General features: G+C 40.9%; 1 protein-coding gene across 1 annotated transcript in view; it reads left to right on the top strand.

The window, feature by feature from the left end:
* LOC5567105 (katanin p80 WD40 repeat-containing subunit B1) overlaps positions 1 to 19,074 on the top strand; it is a 56,878-nt gene that overhangs the window by 6,420 nt on the left and 31,384 nt on the right. The window contains exons 2-3 of the mRNA XM_021845876.1: positions 15,335 to 15,462; positions 15,517 to 16,992. Coding sequence (XP_021701568.1) covers positions 15,335 to 15,462; positions 15,517 to 16,992 — 1,604 coding nt within the window. The remainder of the gene's footprint in view (positions 1 to 15,334; positions 15,463 to 15,516; positions 16,993 to 19,074) is intronic.

Raw genomic sequence — 19,074 nt, 5'->3', positions numbered from 1 at the left:
AACAGCTCAAAGATTTGTTATTAGTTTTTGCAGCTATCATTCTTAAGGAAATGATGCTTAAAAAACTATTCAACTTATTGGATTTTAAAGCAAAAGTATTGGAAAAATGGTATTTTTACGTAAGTTGTCCGCTTATAAATTGTTCAAATGTAGTCTACAGCAACTGAACAGCATAAAAACATTGAGCAATCATGCTATATGTTTGAATTTTGATAGGTGTAGCAAGCAACTGATTAATAAATACTGTAAGGCCGTCTTCAGCGTAGTGTACTAGACTCGACTAGTTTAGTACACGATACTGAAAACGGCCTTACAGTTGAGGTCGAAATACGCGTATCTGTCAAAGGATACACACACTAGTGGAATTGAATGGTACAGTACTATTTTTTTCATTTTATTTATTTATAGGTATTCTACTAAACGGCTCGAAGATTTATTAACTTAATTAAATATAAACTAGCTAATTAATATGGAGTTGGGTCAATTTTAGACACAATATTCAATGTTTTTCAATTATTCCGAAGATGAAGGTAAATAAAAACAGTTAGACTTATCTTTTGATAGTTTCTGAGCGATTTGAAGAGAAAACAGTGCATTGTACAAATATGAGTTTGAGCCACTGTAGGCATACGGACGGCCTTCCTCTGGCCATATCTCCGTTTTCCCCGTTCGTCTCTCGTCAATCTTTTAATCGAACGACAGTTCTTTCCTATGTGAGATGTGAGCGATGTAAATTGGTTTAATTTTTGCTTATTTTCTGCATAGTGCGAATGAGTATCAGCACGCAAATATAGTGTAATCTGGGGTTAAATAAAGTAACCAGCCTTGCGCTCAAAATGGAAATGACCGAAGAAAAAGGGTCTCGTACATAATTACTGCCTTTTTAAAACATTTTTTTTTTCTTTGTTAACGAGATTTTGAGCCCTAGGCTAGGATATTTTTTTAGTAAATTAAACACATTCAAAAAATAAAAATCAAAACCATTTATGCTCTGATTTTGCAAATATGATAACTTGCTTCATTAAAATCACAGACGAACCAGTAAGCAACAACCAATCAATGAAGTCAAACCAAATTGAGGCGTAGTTTCATGTCCCCAATCTCCGCTACCTGTATCCAAAAGGATAGCAGAGCAGCCACCCATCCACTTCATGCGCAAATCTTAAATCTTACTGAGAGACACCCATCAACAAGGTTATTGAGTATAGCACAGCCATCATCGCCGTCGTCATTATTGTCGTCGTCTCGCAGTTCCAAATTAGGCACCAGATCGAGGCCGGTCACCATACCGTAGGGGAACATGGTCCAAGACGCACTGATGGGGTAAAATGGCCCACGTCATAAAATCATTCCTAAATCGTTTCAATTTGTATTCTTTGCCAAACGAAGTTAAAATATGTTTAGCTAAGAGTTGCCGCCACAACCCTTGGACATAAACTTATAGATTTTTCCTCAATTTTCCGGTGAAATTCAACATTTTTCCCTTTTTTGCCTAAACATTAAGGTTTTCCGATGATTTCATAAAGGAATAAGCGTTTCCATACCACAGAGCAAACTCATGGAGAAACATGGTTGCTAACTAGTAGTTCTCCATACTAAATGGCATTTTACCCCATCCATTTGGTCATTTTGAACCACCCCCATTTTTCAACCAACTATTCTACACGATTTAAACCCGTTAAAAAACTCAAATTTGGGAAATGTTTTCATGATGGTAGCTAGCAAATATTGTAAAGTTACTGTTAGGACTTCGAATGGCGTTAAAATGTGGATCTCATTAGGAGAAAACGACACAAATCCTTAAAGTGGCATTTTGGACCATTTTGCCCTACCTACCGGCCTGTTTGGAATGAGGATGGATATGATGGTTTGTAAAGCAATCTGACAGACTTCGATCGAATATGCGATAGGCAAAGCAATTGATTGTTTTTTTTTTATTGATGCTAACTATCAGGAGAAATTACGATCATCGCCCATCGAATCTGATCTGCAAAGCGATCATTATTGAGATCGATTGCTGCTTTCATTTTTATTTTGTAAATTCGGTGGACCAAATGTGTTTTGCATAATCGATAGATGTTACAAATGCTAATTGTTAGAAGGAAACTGCGATCCCAAGGTGGTCGAATGAGGTATTTTCCCATATGGTCGACATGATGATAGCCGAACTAGCTAACCGGCAGCCAGTAGGGATTGCTGGTGACTTTAATGTATGCCCAAGGAACAATTGGTAGCTTTTAAGATACTTACGTGTTTAAAAAGCTGTTATTCCACTTGAAGTTTGTGTTTTCAGTAAGAGCTGAATAAACCTCCGTCATTGCAAATATAGTATGGGCAGTGGAGTGAGCACTTCAAAGAAGACAACTTTCGTTGGAATCCCTGGCCGCATTGAATGTAGAGCAGATAAATGTGGGTATGGTGATCACCTTCTGCGGAATGGTTGCCTTCCGTCCGCCTGGTATTATACTATAGCAAATCGATTGATGATCGCTATGAGTATAACCGTCATCAACGCGCCAGTTCATGGTACCTAAAAGGTTAGGACTACAAAACGTCACGTCGATAATCGATTCTGCACCATTTCGGTGGAAGGTACTCACTGTACCCACATTTGCCAGCTCTACATTTAATGCGGCCAGGGATTCCAACAATAGTTGGCCTCTTTGATTGGTGCAGCGGCTACCGCACTTCAATGCATGGGCAGTGAAGTCACCAGCTATCACTACTGGCTGCCGATTAGCTAGTTCGGCTTTCATCCTGTCGACCACGAGGATTTCTCCAATCGACCTCCCTGGGGTCGCGTAGCAAATGCAATAGAACACGCCGTTGATTTTTGCTATCGCAAAACCTTCATTTGAGATAGAAATTACTTCATGGATTGGGTATCTTCCTGTCGTCTCTATAGCTGTTAGCTGTTGTGACCTATCCACCACCCAGTTCCCGTTGTTGGCTGGTATGCGGTATGGGTCCGATAGTAACACCACGTCAGTCTTAGTTTCCAAGACTGACTGCCAGAGCAGCTGCTGGGCTGCATAACAGTGGTTTAAATTTTACTGTGTTACTGCCGTTTTGGCTTCTTTAACACTCCGCTCGTGCCCGGACATTTGGGTCCACCCGTTAAGTGTCTGTTGTCTGCTTTGTCGACACATATTAGGCATTTAGCGTCCTGCTTACAATCGCTCTATGGCCTTCGGTGCCGCATTTTCTGCACATCTTACTTCTGTCGCGACCATTGCAATTCCACGACTTATGGCCCTTCCCGAAACACTTGAAGCAAACTTCAGGAGGCTGTTGTATGCTCAGCCGGCAAACCGACCAGCCTACCTTCAGTATGCCCAAGTTCTCCGCTTTGTTGGCTTCTGCAACCGGCAGCCTGATTGCCGCTACCTGGGTGCCCGGCGGGCCCTTACTGACTACGTCGATGGCACACTGCTCTTTGAGGGTAGCTGAGATCTCCGCTGCATTCGTGACCTCATCCACATTTTTTCACTGAAGAGTTTCTTTTGCAGTCAGGGATCTTACATCAACCTCGTCGCCTTGTGCCAGTTGTTAATAGACTGTACCCTTTTGCTTGACGTCCTTCTTTAAGACTAGGATAATTTCACCAATCCTAGTCCGCCTTATGCTCCGCACATCTGCGCCCAATGACGATAACTTCTCCGTGCTTCACATCACCTTCAGAATTTCGGCGTATTTCGCTTCCTCCGTTTGAAAACGAGGGCCTCGCCTAAGTTCCTACGTTTCGCTGTTTTCGGTTTAGCATTCTCCTTGGGCTCCGTTTTCGGTTTCATCTGTTGTTTCCTGGTTTCCAACTCGTATCCACGGGTGGCTGTCGCCTTTCACCGGTGGTTCCTGTAGATGTAGTGCCTGGATCGGGCTATCCCGTGGCTCTTTTTTCTTGGCTTTCTTGGTCTTAGGCTTGGAGTTGGTCTCTCCACTGTTGCCATGTCCTCCTGATCGCGGATCTTGGCTTATGTCAGCTTTTCCATTCTGGAGGACGGCCGCGTAGGTCACTTTTCCCTTAGCAACCATACGTCTTTTCTTATTTTTTGCCACCAACTTTATTTATTTATTTCGTCCAGCATAGGTAGACTACATACAATAATTACAATACTTTCTTACATGCTATGGATTACTTCTATTGTTCTTTAGTCGTGTTTTAAGCTGCTCTTTGGACATAGCAATGCCAATGAATTCGCAAAGTACATTATACTGACGCATCATACGGTTTATTGGTCCGTTTTCGGCATAATGCGTTGATTTTCCTGAAAATAATTTTCTCGTTCTTAAATGTCGAGAGGGTGTGTAGAAGTTTAGTTGAGGAAGAAGTGCAGCAGTGCAGCATAATCATTGCGAATTCCCGGCGTTGCTTAAGTGTTTCCAAGTTGATGAGCATGCAGCGTGCTTCATACGACGGAAGTGGCAGTACCGTCCAATTCAATTTCCGAAGGGCGTATAAATGGAATCGCTTCTGTACTGATTCTATGCGTTCTTCGTGTACGACATGGTACGGGTTCCATACTAGGTGACAATATTCCAGATTTGGTCTTACATATGTAATATACAATAGTTTAATAGTATATGGGTCTTGAAAATTGTTACTGAATCTCTTAATGAAGCCAAACATGCTGTTCGCTTTTTTTATTATGGAATTATAATGTTCTGCAAATGTGAGCTTAGAGTCTAGGATTACGCCCTTCCTAAAAATACTTCAATATGCTTTCTGTCAATTTACTGAACAGACTTTTCAAAGGAACCGATATGTTTTGAAGCCTCTAACTATTAGAAAACAATAAAAAACTTGCGGCACGTTAGTTCACCCCTCGGTCCCCTACAATTTATTTCTCTCCGATTTTTATGCGACCCCTTTTTGCCCTATGATTCTTTCTCCACGTCGTGGTGAATATTTGATCAGCTGGTTCGGATCAATCATGATAGAGAGAGTGTACATGGTGACATCACGGAAAACTTTTAATCTTAGTCCCTCTTCCATTAACCTGTATTGACTGTCCCGCTCTTTGACTTTCCTGCTCATCATCGTTCGTTCGAGTTCGGCTCGAGGCGGTTGAAATTTATTTCGCGAGTGTTAGAAAATTCGAAAGATTTGTGCTGCAAAGTGGTTTTTGCGTGAAAACGGAGCATAAGTGTAAAAGGTGTATCGGAGAAAATAAATATACGTAGAAGAAGGAAGGAAATCTATAAAATACTGTGAAAAGAAAGAAAAATTGGAGTGGCATTCGGAGGCGCAAGGGACGCCATATTGAAATAGGAGTAGTGTTACAAACAAGTGAAAAAGAGAGGAGGGGTAGAAAAAAGTGAAGTGCAAATGATGGGGAATAACGATCCCCCCGATTGGGGGGAAGCAAGCGGATCGAGTCAACAAGTGGAAACAACACACGGCAATGGATCAGGAAATGCGGATAAAGGAAATTCAGGAGCAGTGAAGGAAAACATCACCTACACAAGTTTGGATACTGGACCATATCGCATCTACTTCGAGTTGCGAGTAAGGAATGAAGGACAGAAAATAAACAAATTCTCTCTCGGATCAACCCTTCGCAAGATGGACCAGTTTAAACCATTCATCACGGATATGAAATATGTCGGACTGCACAAAATTATTGTGTTTGTGAGTAGCTATACCAAGGCAAACGCTCTGGTAAACGAAATCAACTCTGGCAGCGGTCTTTATCGAGCGTACGTACCCAAGCATCTAGTCAGTATCACTGGTGTGATTGCGGGCATACCCACGGACATTGATGTAGACGACATAAAAGCGGATATAATATGTGAGGTTCCAATCTTGAGTGTAACTAGGATGACACGATGGGACGGACAGAATAGAATTCCGATCAATCGACTAAGTATCACGTTTCGAGCCAAGGAACTACCAACAATGGTGAAAATCTTTTGTTGTGTCAGTCGAGTGAGAACGTTCACTCCGAAAGTCGTAATATGTAAGAATTGCCTGAGGTATGGACATCGGACGGACAATTGTAGAGGAGCGAGGCGTTGTGATCGATGCAGCCAACGACACGATCAGGATCACGAGTATGTGAACTGCCAGAATAATCGAAAGTGTGTACACTGCCGTAGCACAGAGCATGACTCAACGGATGCAAACTGCCCCGAGCAAAAAAGGCAGCTTAAAATAAAATACCTCATGGCGAAACGAAACCTCACATATACCGAAGCCAGGGAAGAAGTCCCCATAGCAACGCAAAACCTGTATGAACCACTACTGAACGCTGATGAATTCCCATCGTTAGACCAAACATATGCGACAATGGCAAGTGGACAGTATACCTGGAAGGATCCGCTCCGTGAACAGTGGATTAAGACGAACCAGGAAAGGAAGAAGATACAAGCTGCGGTGCAAATCCAGAAGGAACAAAAGGAACAACAACGTGGAAAGAAGCCAAGACTGTCAACAGCGAATCAAACGTGCAAAACTACCGAGGAGAGGAATAACATTATAAGGAATTTGTCGACTGACAGTACCACAGGAGTTGCTCTACACAACCCATTCAGCGTTTCGGAAAAGGAGCGCTGGGAGGCAGTAATCCAAGATGCGTACATGAAAGCCAACAGAACCCACCAAGAAGCGATGATGAGTTTCTATTCGGACTTCATCGAAAAGCTCGGTCAACACGAAGATGTTAAAAATTTGTTCAACATGTGTACTAAGAAGCATTTCAACCTAGCCAACGGTTGTAGGTAACCTAGAAGCGCAAAAGCAGGTAAGCAACCTCAACAAGTAAAATGGCTTCCAACGAACTGTGCATTCTTCAAACTAACATTCAAAGTCTCTACAAAAATAAGGCAGAACTACACAGAGTAGTAACTGGATCAAAATATACAGCAGCTATTCTTTCTGAAACATGGACTCAATCAGAATTAGAGAAAACTAACAAATATTACGTTTCTGGTTTCCATTTTATACCAGACTCAAGAGACGATGGGTATGGTGGAACTGGAGTGCTATTGTCCAATAAATGGAATTACGTTAAACTTTCGAAACCAATAACATCACGACTTACCCAAGTAGTCAGCATACATATTTTGCATTTGGACATAGTAGTATCATCGGTTTACGTTAGTCCGACGATCACCGCGATGGATTTTGAAAAGGACGTCCAATCGATTTTTCTGAACCTGCAAAATCACCGTAGAGTCATCATTGGTGGTGACTTTAATGCACACCATATCAGTTGGGGAGATGCAATCAACGACCGGAAAGGTGAAATCCTGATGGATACCATAAATCAATCCAGCTTGCTAATACTAAATGACGGATCTCCAACGTACTTACCGTTGAGACTGGACTGTCGTGCTTCTGCCATCGACATCACCTTATGTTCACCATGTTTCGTAAACACAATGGAATGGATAGCGTTGGACAACAGCATAGGAAGCCACCATCGTTGTTTAAGAATCAATTGGACCACTCAGAGTAAGATCCGATCCGGTTGTTTCTACGATAAAAAAGAAATTAGTAAGCGAATAGCTGCCTTGAGTGGAGAGGAAGTCCGTTCAGTTGGCGATTTGCAGAGAAACGTGAGGAGAATCTACAAGGAAAGCAAGAAAAAGGACGTGAGGACACCCAAATTTTGGTGGTCCAACGAAGTCGATGCTGCATGGAAGGAGAAAAATGAGGCTCGGAAAAATTTTAACAGAGTAGCGAGCATGGGAAATCTTCTAGAAGTAAAGAAAAAAGCGGCGATGTTTCAACGGAAGAAAAGGGAAGAAATCAAGAAGAAATTTGAGGAACTCCCGGAAGAAGTTGGACCCTTTACGACGAGCAAGGAATTATGGATGAAAGTTGGACGGTTAACCGGTAAAAGAAGCTCGAAACGGGAGAACAACATCATATTTGACGACCTAGCAGCTGCCGAAAACTTCTTGGATACGCATTTTGGGTCCAACGATGTACAAATCGAATATACGACAGGGCTGTTTAGCACATCTACCCTTTTGGACATCGAGAGTTGGAATAGAATATTGAGCAGCAAACGTGGAAGATCGGCCCCAGGAGAAGACAACCTGACATACGAAATGCTCAGGTGTTTGCAACCAGAGGCAACGACAAGCATCATAAGAGACATCAACGATATGTGGCAACGAGGTTGCTTAAGTGATAACTTGAAGAACATCAAAGTCGTCGCAATCCCTAAGCCAGGGCGGGACCAGAATTCTCCGAATGGTAGAAGACCAATTTCCTTAGTGCCAACATTAACTAAAATAGCTAACACAGCTGTTTTGGACCGTCTAAAAGAAATACTCGAACGAGACAAGGTGCTTCCGAAAAACTCTTTTGGTTTTAGGAAGGGACTGTCAACGAATACATGTGTTTCATTCGTAACGAACTGGATAAAAGAGAGTGAAAGAAGTAACCTGGTAACAGCTTTGATTTGTATAGATCTCTCGAATGCATTTAATGTCGTTAGAACGGAAAGATTGGAGGAGATTCTATCCAGCGTTTGCGTCCCTCAAGACATTCTAATGTGGATATCTAGCTTCCTGAAGAACAGAAGCGTATCGCTGCAAACGCGCGATAAAAAGATCAGCAGGACAATCAGTAATGGACTCAGTAGGAGTAGGAGATGTGCTGTCTCCTACTCTCTTCAACGTCTACACTTTGAAGTTACACCAGATCGAGAAGGATGGAGTCGTACTAGTACAGTATGCAGACGACTTTGGAATACTAGTGAAGACGAAGTCATTGGATCAACTGAATAAAACAGCCCAGGAGTATTTGCAGGAGTTTACAGAAGTGGCCCATTTCCTGAACTTCGAAATAAATGCCGAAAAGACCAAAGCCATACTGTTCCAAGCCAATGACAAAGAAATCAACGTTAATATTAATGGAACGAAAATAGAAACGGTAAGGAACCATCGCTATTTAGGTATCACCTTTGACCGATACCTAAGCTTTGGTGTACATATTAGAGAGGTACGAGAAAAAGTGCAAAACAGACTGAATATGGTGAAGGTCCTAAGCGGTACTAAAAGTGGGGCTCACCCGGAGACACTACGCCGCATATATGTAGCATTATGTAGAAGCGTCATCGAGTATGGTTGTTCAGTGTACAACAACGCAAAAGCTACGAACAGGCGAATAATATCGACGATCAACAACCAATGTCTACGAAAAATTTTAGGAGCAACCAAGTCGACACCGCTCAACGCCTTAGCAGCGTTAAGTGGACAGGAACCACTGGAATTCAGGTACGATTATATCGCCTTACGTGAAATCGCTCGTCACTTCTCCAGAAATGATGTGATCGCCGAACAGTTAAGAAGTGTAATTCTACCAGATGACAAAGACAAATGGGATGCGTACTCTTATCTGGAGAAAACCTACTGGATCAATAGAGGGCTTTTCGAGGCAATCAGCCCGCTTACAACAGTGGTTGGTTGCGAAGTTTCAATTCAACCATACTTAGAAGACTTGCAGTCAGCGAAAAGAGACAACGACCCTAGGAAGCTGAAACAAATGGCACTCTACGTGATGAATGGGCAGAACAAAGGAAGAGGGAGAATTTTCACTGATGCTTCTAAGGACGGTCTGATATGTGGCATAGGAGTCTTTGTAGAAAACACTAAAAAAAGAGTGAGCTACAAGCTTGCCATGGAAACAAGTGTTACATCGGCGGAAGTAATTGCTATATCGATAGCAACGCAAATAATTGAAGAAGATCAACTTCAGAACTATGTGATCTACACAGACTCTAGATCAGCATGCCTCATGTTAGCAAATGCCAAAGAATCAAAGTAAGACGAAGCAATCCTGGTCGACATACTGGATAAATGTTACAGATAGAAGACATCTGTACAATGGATTCCGAGTCATGTATCGATTAGTGGAAATGAAATCGCAGATCAATTAGCTAAAGCTGGCGTTACTTCAAATGTTGCTGTAAGCCACAAAATTCCACTGAAAGATGCTTTTTTGAATGCAAAAAGCTCATTGGAAAGAAGAACTAATCAATGGTATGAAGCGTATTCGGAAGAAAAAGGTACGAAATTCTACGAGCGTCATCCAAAGTTCTACAAAGCGGCATGGTACAAAAATGTGGATATGAAAGGAAGTAACGTCAAACTAATCAATCGATTAATGACCACCCACGACTACTCGAAATATTGGCTACACCGTATGAAGATATCGGATGATGCTGATTGCAAATTGTGCGGCGAACCAGAAACATCAGAGCACTTGATACTCCATTGTCCCCGTTTTGGCAGAATCAGAATGCAGTTTTCGTTCGATAATAAGTTCCTCAACCTCACTGAACTGTTCAAAACCGCACTGATAAAAATCCACACGCTCGATCTGTGTGTTTAAAATTATGGATCGATTCATGAACGTCCATATCGATTTGCTATGATTTTCTTGCAAACTTCGTGTGTGTTACACATTAAATTCCTTTGTTTTGCTTCATGGATTGATTCATCAACCGACAACAGGGTTTCCATATTTTTTCCACATAAGTTCCCGAAGCTTTCTCTTCAGATTCGTATGTGTCAACCTATGGACGCATAGATCATCACTCCAACACGGATTCAGTGTGTTTTGCTTATGGTTATCTTGTGTCATAATCATCATGTTCAAGTTGGTCGATTCATTGATTTGCGCAATGAGATTGTTATGATGAAATCCATGAGCTATGCTATCGATTTCCATGTTCAAAGCTTCTAAATTGTTTGTGATCAACCCATGGGATGCATAGTGAACTGAATTGCGGTTGGACCTGGTGTCGAACGACAGTCATCATCATGCTTCCAAAGAGAAGAAGCAAATTTTGAAGCTGAAAGTGTTAGATGAAAATTTGTGAATTCGATTTTTTCTTTTATTAGTGAAGTTGACCGATATACGAGAATTCTACCTTTCTATAAGAAAACATTGATTATAATGTATAGTTTAGTAGAAAAATCGGATTCCACTAACAGATTTTCCTGGCTTTCAGTTTCAAAAAAAATGGAATATGCTTATCCCTGACTTCCCAAATTATGGATTTGCGGCGCCCCGCTTGTTGCTGGCTCACGGGTTTGAAAAAAAATCAAGAGAGCTTGCGACAAGCAGAGGAGCCTCGGATCCATATTTTGGGGAGCAAAAGTTCTTCTACCAAATTTCTTCTTTCAGTCCCATGACAATTATGTTCTATCACACATGACTATCTAAAGCTACTACATTTCGAATTCAATAAGCAAATCAGTTGGTTTTCATGATTTAATATTTGGAAATTCATGTTTGTTTCACATGACAACCTAATGTTGATACACATGTTATTATACCGTGAAATCAATGATGAAATCCATATGGCTACCACACTCAAATCATGTGGTTTTCCTCATTGCGCAAATCTATAAGTAAAACACACGACCTTGACGTGTAGATTTTTCTCAGTGCGGTAAGCTCGAACTTCTCAACGAAGTAGCGGAATTCATAAGAAGGACCAAATTGGATCTGTGAAGGAACCGTCTAAGGACGTTAAAATAAACAGAGGGCATATAGTCTTAGCTACTAGCCCTAGTTCCGAGCAGTCAAGAGACAGCTCACACGAGAAAGAAGAAGAAGAAGACTTTCCTGCTGAAATTGTTTTTTTTTTATAAGGAGTTGCCATTCACTGCTGGAAATGTTGGAGTTTCGAGGTTATGTCAGGCGTACAACCATCTATAACTTTATTCATGTTTTAATACGTTAGGTATATAATAGATGCTGTTTTGGTTTGCTGGTGACTAATTTCGTGGAAGCGAAAGATCACGACGAAATCTTTCGCAATCATACCATCTCCTTCGCCTGGAGCTGCTGTGATGCTCCAGTTGGATATACGAAGAATCCAACCCGGTGCTAGGCAGCCATGTTTTCTTGGTCAGCATCAAACTCAAGAGCAACAACGTACATTGGCCTAATCATATTAGGGATTTTTTCCTCCAATACTAAAATGTGTTTCTAGCTAATCACATCAACCTAAATTGACTTGCTGTACTGCAATCCAATAGTTTGCAACCGTTTGTTTGTTCGAATAGCTGTTGTTATGCGAGAAAAGATTTTTTTCGGAGAAAAAGATTTCGCCATCATAGATTGTTATTCCTCAAACGGTTATTTGTTTACAAACATTGAGCTGTCAGTGGGAACCACTTCCCAGTAGGAACCAAAGATGTTTGCTCGTTATTTTTCAATGGGGTTGTACAGGCGGTGTCAGGAGGCTGGAAGAATCTTTCTCTTCCGGTTTTGTGGTCGACCGGGGCTGGCGATGAGCGTAGCACCATAATGTTTTGAACCTTTTTTCCAAACTGTAAATCCGGAAGACTGTACAAGATGTCCTCGATTGGCACATCCATCATTCAGTATGGATTCCCCTAGCTTTCATGCATGGTTTTTAAGTGACCAGAACAAAATGCTGTCGCATGGAGAAATCTTCGTCGCTCCCTCCAGTTTACCGCCGTCCACGGGGCCGGTGGGGAGCAGAACCGTTTTTGGGAACTATTGTGGAGCACCGCAGCGGCTGCGGACGGGGAAAATATTTGTGGTCGTGAAGGTTTTTGTTGTGGGGGAAAACCATCAGATTAGAGGAACTGCGAGAATTACATTTTTCAGGAAGACCTATGAAAGGGGGTTTAAACGGGGAAGCGCTCATGGTTCCGGTAAATAAATGAAGAAGCGGAACCATAAGGCTTCCGGTGGCAATTTGATAACAGAGATGCATCTGAGCTTGCAACATATTTCTCCGCAATGTTCTGGTTTACTCAGGTGGCAAATATAATTGATGCGAGCCACTAGCTCTCTTTTTTATTCTTCCGCTGTGCTTATTCAGAGCAAATAGTGACGTCACAATTTGCGCGGCATAAGTACAGCGGATGACTAAGAGAGAGGAACAATGGCACGCATTAATAATCTTTTTTTTTTTCCTTTGCGTGTGTCACTGATGTGACAGGCTAAGGCCATTAATAATCTTCTCCACCTGAGTAGATTCAGAACATGGATTTTTCCCTTTCTGTTGATAGGCCTATTCAAATGACGTCTCAAATCAGCTGATCGGGAAGCACTTTGACATTTCTTCTATGAAAATGACAGGCCCGTGTTAGCACCGGTCATCCACCGATGTAAACAAATGCAGAGACGGATCTGTCACATGAAAAGGCCTATTGGCCGATTTGACATTGACATTTCAACATGTCTACAAACACGCAACGCAGGGTTATGACTTTGTATACCCACAGGTTTGAAATAACTGTGCCGCACGACAGTTTTAACATCAAAAAGTGGCGAATTTCCAAGTTTTCAAAAAATTGTAAGAAAATAAGGACATCATATAAATTAGATCTTGGAACGCCAATAATCATTAAAAATGGTCGTCTTTTGAAGAAAAATATAAAAATATGGGGTAAGGACTGACGGAAATGGTCTATTGGAGGTGTTGCATATTTTCGACTAAATGCTATTGAATTACATTTTTTGATATTGGGTTGGCTTTTTTGAACCAAGTGAAGAATAAGTTAATGTCATTCAGGAATTCTTCTGCTTCGCTAGAATTACTTACTTTCATGAAGAGCTTCATGTCGTCTGCATACATAAGAAATTTTATTTTTCTAAGTAAAAAGGAAATGTCGTTTACATACAAAACAAAAAGAAGTGGGCCTAAATGAGAATTTTGGGGTACTCTAGAGGTTACAGAAATGGGTGCTGATAATTTATTTTGAAAGCGCACTATTTGTTTCCGATCTGATAGATATGACTGGATCCAACTTAAGAGTCCTGGCTCCATTCCTATTTTTTGCAATTTGAAGATTAATAATGGTATGTCGATTCGGTCAAATGCCTTACTGAAGTCAGTGTAGAGGGCTTCTACGTGCTTGCCATTGTCCATTGCGTTGAGAATGAAAGATACAAATTCTAGCAGATTGGAAGATGTTGAGCGGCCTTTAAAAAAGCCATGCTGCCTACAAGTAATTTGTTTTTTTACTTGCTGGAAAATTTTGTCGTTCACGAGAGATTCGAAGAGTTTGGGGATACAGGAGATAATGGCAATTCCGCGATAGTTCCGTATGTCAGATTTTGTACCTGATTAATTTGAAAACAGGCACCAAATACGAGGATTTCCAAGTTTCTGAGAAATTTCCATCATTCAAGAATTACATTGAAAGAAGAAGATAAAAGTTTTTGTTGAATATCCTTCATTTTGGCTGAGCTTTTCATGCGATTGAAATTTTGGCAATATACCGCCACGTATTTATCCTCGGATGGTCCTCTCTTTCGCATCTCGTATCGAATAATGTCATCTAGGGTGCCCGTACCCCGTAATCCGGGGTAACATTGATCAGTTTTTTGGATATTTCCCAAATATTTAATTCAAATATGCAAATGTTTTAAGTTTTATATTTTAAAAACAAGTACTGCCACCCATAGCTCGTGACTATATACTGTATTTTGTTTTTTGAAAGATTTAAGCAAATTTAAAATTAAAAACAACTCGAACAGCGGAATACGTCTAAAGGTAGGCAATTTCCTAAGCCAATTCTACATTCTTAGCAGTATGTCGTAAATCTTAATTTTTAATAGCTCATAAATATAAGAAAGAGAAGCAACATGTGCTATTTTTGGTCGATAGATCGCCTCTAGTTTAGTCGATTTACCAAATTTCAGCTTTTTATTTCATCAAAAAGTCATATAAATAATTAAGTTTACGCAAAAAAGTTGTTCAGAACAGATTCGGCGCAAGTCAGGTAATGGCATCTGAACCTACTCCCGCCGATTTGGAACAACTGGGTGACGGATTGAGAAAAGTTTTTCAAGGCCTGCCATGATTTTACGGGACGGGGGCAGCCTGCGCCATTAGTTCACTCGCCGTTCCAAGCTAGTGTCATCCGACCATACTAAGGGAGTAGAATGTCGCCGCTGTCAGCCTCAACGCTATCCAGTCCACATACCGTTACCTCTCCTTAGTCGTGCGCTGCCAGTATGCATAATTGAGGCCGTACTGGCGTTGGTCCCAATGTGCTCAAAGCACTCCTACTCGTAGATCCATGCTGTGTCCGTTTGTGTAGCGACTAATATGCCAGAATAAGGATCTTACTGGTATCAATCCTGATGTTCCGGATGGCGCTCCTGTTAGGAACTAAGGTGCTATGGTACTTTAAGCGGCACCGGTCGCTATTACAGAGTTGCATTCAGGTTTTTGTGGTTTTTATGAAGGTTCATCATAGTCCACTTACCTCATAACGCACCACGTAAAGGTGATCTACCTGCGAAACGTGGATATTATACCAAGTATCGATTATGCCAAATGACTAAGACCCTTTCCTAACAACTGTATTATCTTTTCTTTTCCAGACGATATTCAAGCACACAGTAACAAAGTAACATGTTTGGATATTGGAGTCACAGGACGAGTGTTGGTCACCGGAGGTCAGGACCGCAATGTGAACCTATGGACGTTTGGAAGCAAAGAATGTTTTATGGTAAGTATGGCGTAAGCATCTTCTTTTATGTTTCTAACGGCTTTTTTTTTGTAGAGCTTAACTGGACATAATGCCCCAATCGATTGTGTTAAATTCGCCTATTCGGACGACTATGTGTATTCGGCGGATGATACCGGCATTATCAAAAGATGGGATCTGAACTCGGACACTGAATGTACCACATTTTTCGGGCACATGAAAACAGTGCGAACGTTGGACTTTCATCCGTATAGTGAATATGTAGTGTCCGGTAGTCACGACACCTCCATACGCTTATGGGATGTTCGGCAGAACGTATGCATTAAACGATATCGAGGACACATTTCACACGTGAATTCAGTGAAGTTCTCTCCCGATGGACTGTGGATCGCCTCGGCTGGTACTGAGGGATGTGTCATAATATGGGATATTCGAATGAGCAAGCAGTTTATGGAATTTACTGAAAGAGAATCGCCGGCGATTTGTGTTCAGTACCACCCATCGGACTTGCTGATGGCTGCCGGAAGAAACGATGGCACGGTTGATTTGTACGATCTAGAAAAGAAACAACTCGTTTCGCGGGCAGATAAAACTCGTTCGAAAGGACATACGGTCAAATGTATCTCTTTTGACGAAGGTGGAACATGTTTGTTTGTGGGCACAGCTGCTGGTATTTCGGTAATTGGCTGGGAACCCGATCAGGAGTATGATCATATTGACTCTACATGGACGTTCTTAGGAGATATGATAACCGCTGGGAAGAAACTGATTTGTGGAACATACGAAAACAGAAACGTTTCAATCCATGCTTTGAACCTAGCGCAAGTTAAGCCATTTTATAATCCACAAAATCAACCTTTCAATCATCATCAGAGCTCAAGGAAAAGTTTTAGCCGAGGTAGCGGAAAAGTACGATTATCTATTGGCGATCGATCTCTATCAGGAGAAACAATTGAAGAAAACATCAACGGAGGAATGTCTCCGAACCTGAGTATTGAAATGATAGACGAAGAAGGTTCGTCGGTACTGGCAGAGAAAAATGCATTTGATTTTAGCCATAGTAACGGAAGCGGTACAGTCAGTTTCGAATCATTCACGCCGCCACCGTCCTCTATTCCAGTGCCGACAATCACACCGCCATCCGGGCCCTTATCCAACAGCAACTATCTGGTCAAAGAGGAGATGAAAATGTACAATATCAGCACATCGACAGGCTATTCTAGTGATATGGATTTTTACCCCATTAAAAACAACCCTTCAGACGCGGACAAAGAGGACTTCCCGGTCAAAAGTGCCCAACCTCCAGATTATGCACCAAAGATGGCCAACTCTAGCACAACCAGCTCCAGTAGCAACACCTCGACTGTAACGAAAAGCACTCTGGTTAGACAAAAGACGGATTCGATTAGCAGTGCCAGCGTACAGCAGAGGAGACCTTCGCAGCCAAATCTCGCTTCGAGCAGAAACACGTTTGGATCCAGCAATTTGACTAGGAAAATATCCACATCTAGAAGCACACTGGAGATTAACAAGCTAGGCCAAGATGAACAAGTGAGTAGAATTTTCATTTTCATCAGCTAGCGACTTTACGCCATTCTTTAGTTTCTTCAATCTAAATCTTATGAAAAGAAATCCCATTTACCAGAAATTTGTTCAGAAGGGAAAGCAATAGGTACCTAGACTATTATGTGCATTCCCTCCAATCGTCCTCTTCCACGGGTTTCCTTAAAAAGTTTTGTTATGTATTGCTTCAATTCAAATTTCTTTCGTAGATTCTGCTATTATTTCTATCATTTTTTTCGATTTAAATTCTCTAAGAAAGGCATTTTTTCTAAGGATATCTTCCTGACTTATTCTCGAGATCCTACATTTTTTTGTGATTTTTTCCCAGAATTTATTGTTGGGATTTCTTAATCAATTCATCCAGTGTATTTTGCAAGGCCTTCATAAGAATTTGTTGATTTTTCTCGTATGGCTTTCACATTTAAATCAGGTTTCAATTTTTCTAAGAATGCTATCGGGAATTATTCCAAAGATTCCTTTGAAGTTTTTTTGCAAAATCTTATAGGATTCTGTTGTTAAATAACTGGATTTTTTTTCTTATGAAATTGGTTGAAAACATCCTGGAGTTCGTCCCGGAATAATCCATAGATTAATTTGTGGAGAAAATCCATGGAAGAGAAAATAGCTTGATTATTCACTGAAAAAATTACGGTGGACCTCCAGGAAGATTTTCTGCAAAAGTCCCTATCGAATTTATTTAAATTAGCATTAACATTAAGCATTTCGAACAAATTCGTAGGAGGTACAGTCCTAGACCATTGTATGAGGGTCCTCCTTTCGTCCATTACCAAAGTTAGAAATTTGAGACTAACCTCCAACTCTTTGACAAGATTGACGCATCTCCAACAGTCAAGAGCTGTCCTTGCCACGTCCCCTCGAAAGCTGGGGAATGGTAAAGGATAATTGATTGAACACTTTCTTAAGAAAGATGCAGAGAACTCTACGACCTCTCATAGATGTTACGGGATGTTGTGGAATATTGATGGAAAGGGTAGTGCCATAGGATACGTTTGGTAGACGTTCTGGCCTTCCAATATTCAATATTTACACATTGTGATCATGCGCTGGTGATCAGAATAAACTCATCAAATTCCTTTTTCGAAACTCCTCTGCAATCTGTCGCTTCTCTACCAATGAACACTACATAACATAAACGGACAAGCTTGTGTAAACCGTAACTTAGCACTGCCCATTAAAATGCACGCACCACATGAAAAATCGATAAAAAAAACTTCCATCTCTAACCGAGCATCCACAAACCATTCAATTTTTAAATCAATACGCTTAACACACCGGATATAAAAAAAAACGAGTCGCGTGAAACGAATTCGGCTCGAGCAAAACGCGCGCAAAGCGAAAAAAAAGCAAAAAAAAACATAAACTCCACAAATTGTCTTCAGATAAGAAAAAACACTTCTTTCACTTTGAAAAATATGTTTCTGCAAAACATTTGCACGTGGCATAGCACCATCTGCCGAATCTTATATAAATAAACCTTTCTGGGTTGCCTAGCAAAAATTCTAGAAAGAATCTTTGAAGATTTTTTTGGATTAAAATCTAGAGCAACAGTTTCTACCGGAAGAATCTCTGGAAAATATCTTGATAGAATTCTTGAGAGAATTTCCAGTACAATCCCTGAAAGAGTTTTGTAGTCTTGTATTTATTTTGTGTTGGATAATTTGACATTAGATTTTCAAACCTCAGCCTGATTGGCGAAAGTCTTACACTAGGTGAGCTATAGCTTCGGTGCAACGAACGACAGTTGACAGTACTGTACTGCTGTTATACGCATATTTGCCCCGCGGTTCATAAGGTCTACATAGAACATGAGACATGTGGGCGTAGAAGGACAGTGTAAAAATTGCAGTAACATTTCCTTGTGGAAACCCTTTAAACTTTCTGAAGAATTCATAGGAAACTTTGTTGTCTCCAATTCCAATAGCAATCCAAACGCTATGTTGTTTGTTAGGATAGGCTTTAGCTGTAATTATTTATTGTTTAGTTTATGTTCTTACATGTTTACTCTACTTACAATTTTTCAGTAACTTTGCACCTCAAAATTCTTCCCTC

Source organism: Aedes aegypti, chromosome 1, assembly GCF_002204515.2.
Source record: "Aedes aegypti strain LVP_AGWG chromosome 1, AaegL5.0 Primary Assembly, whole genome shotgun sequence".
Taxonomy (NCBI): domain Eukaryota; kingdom Metazoa; phylum Arthropoda; class Insecta; order Diptera; family Culicidae; genus Aedes; species Aedes aegypti.
Note: the sequence above shows the minus strand (reverse complement) of the source record. Positions and strands in the feature narration are given on the sequence as shown.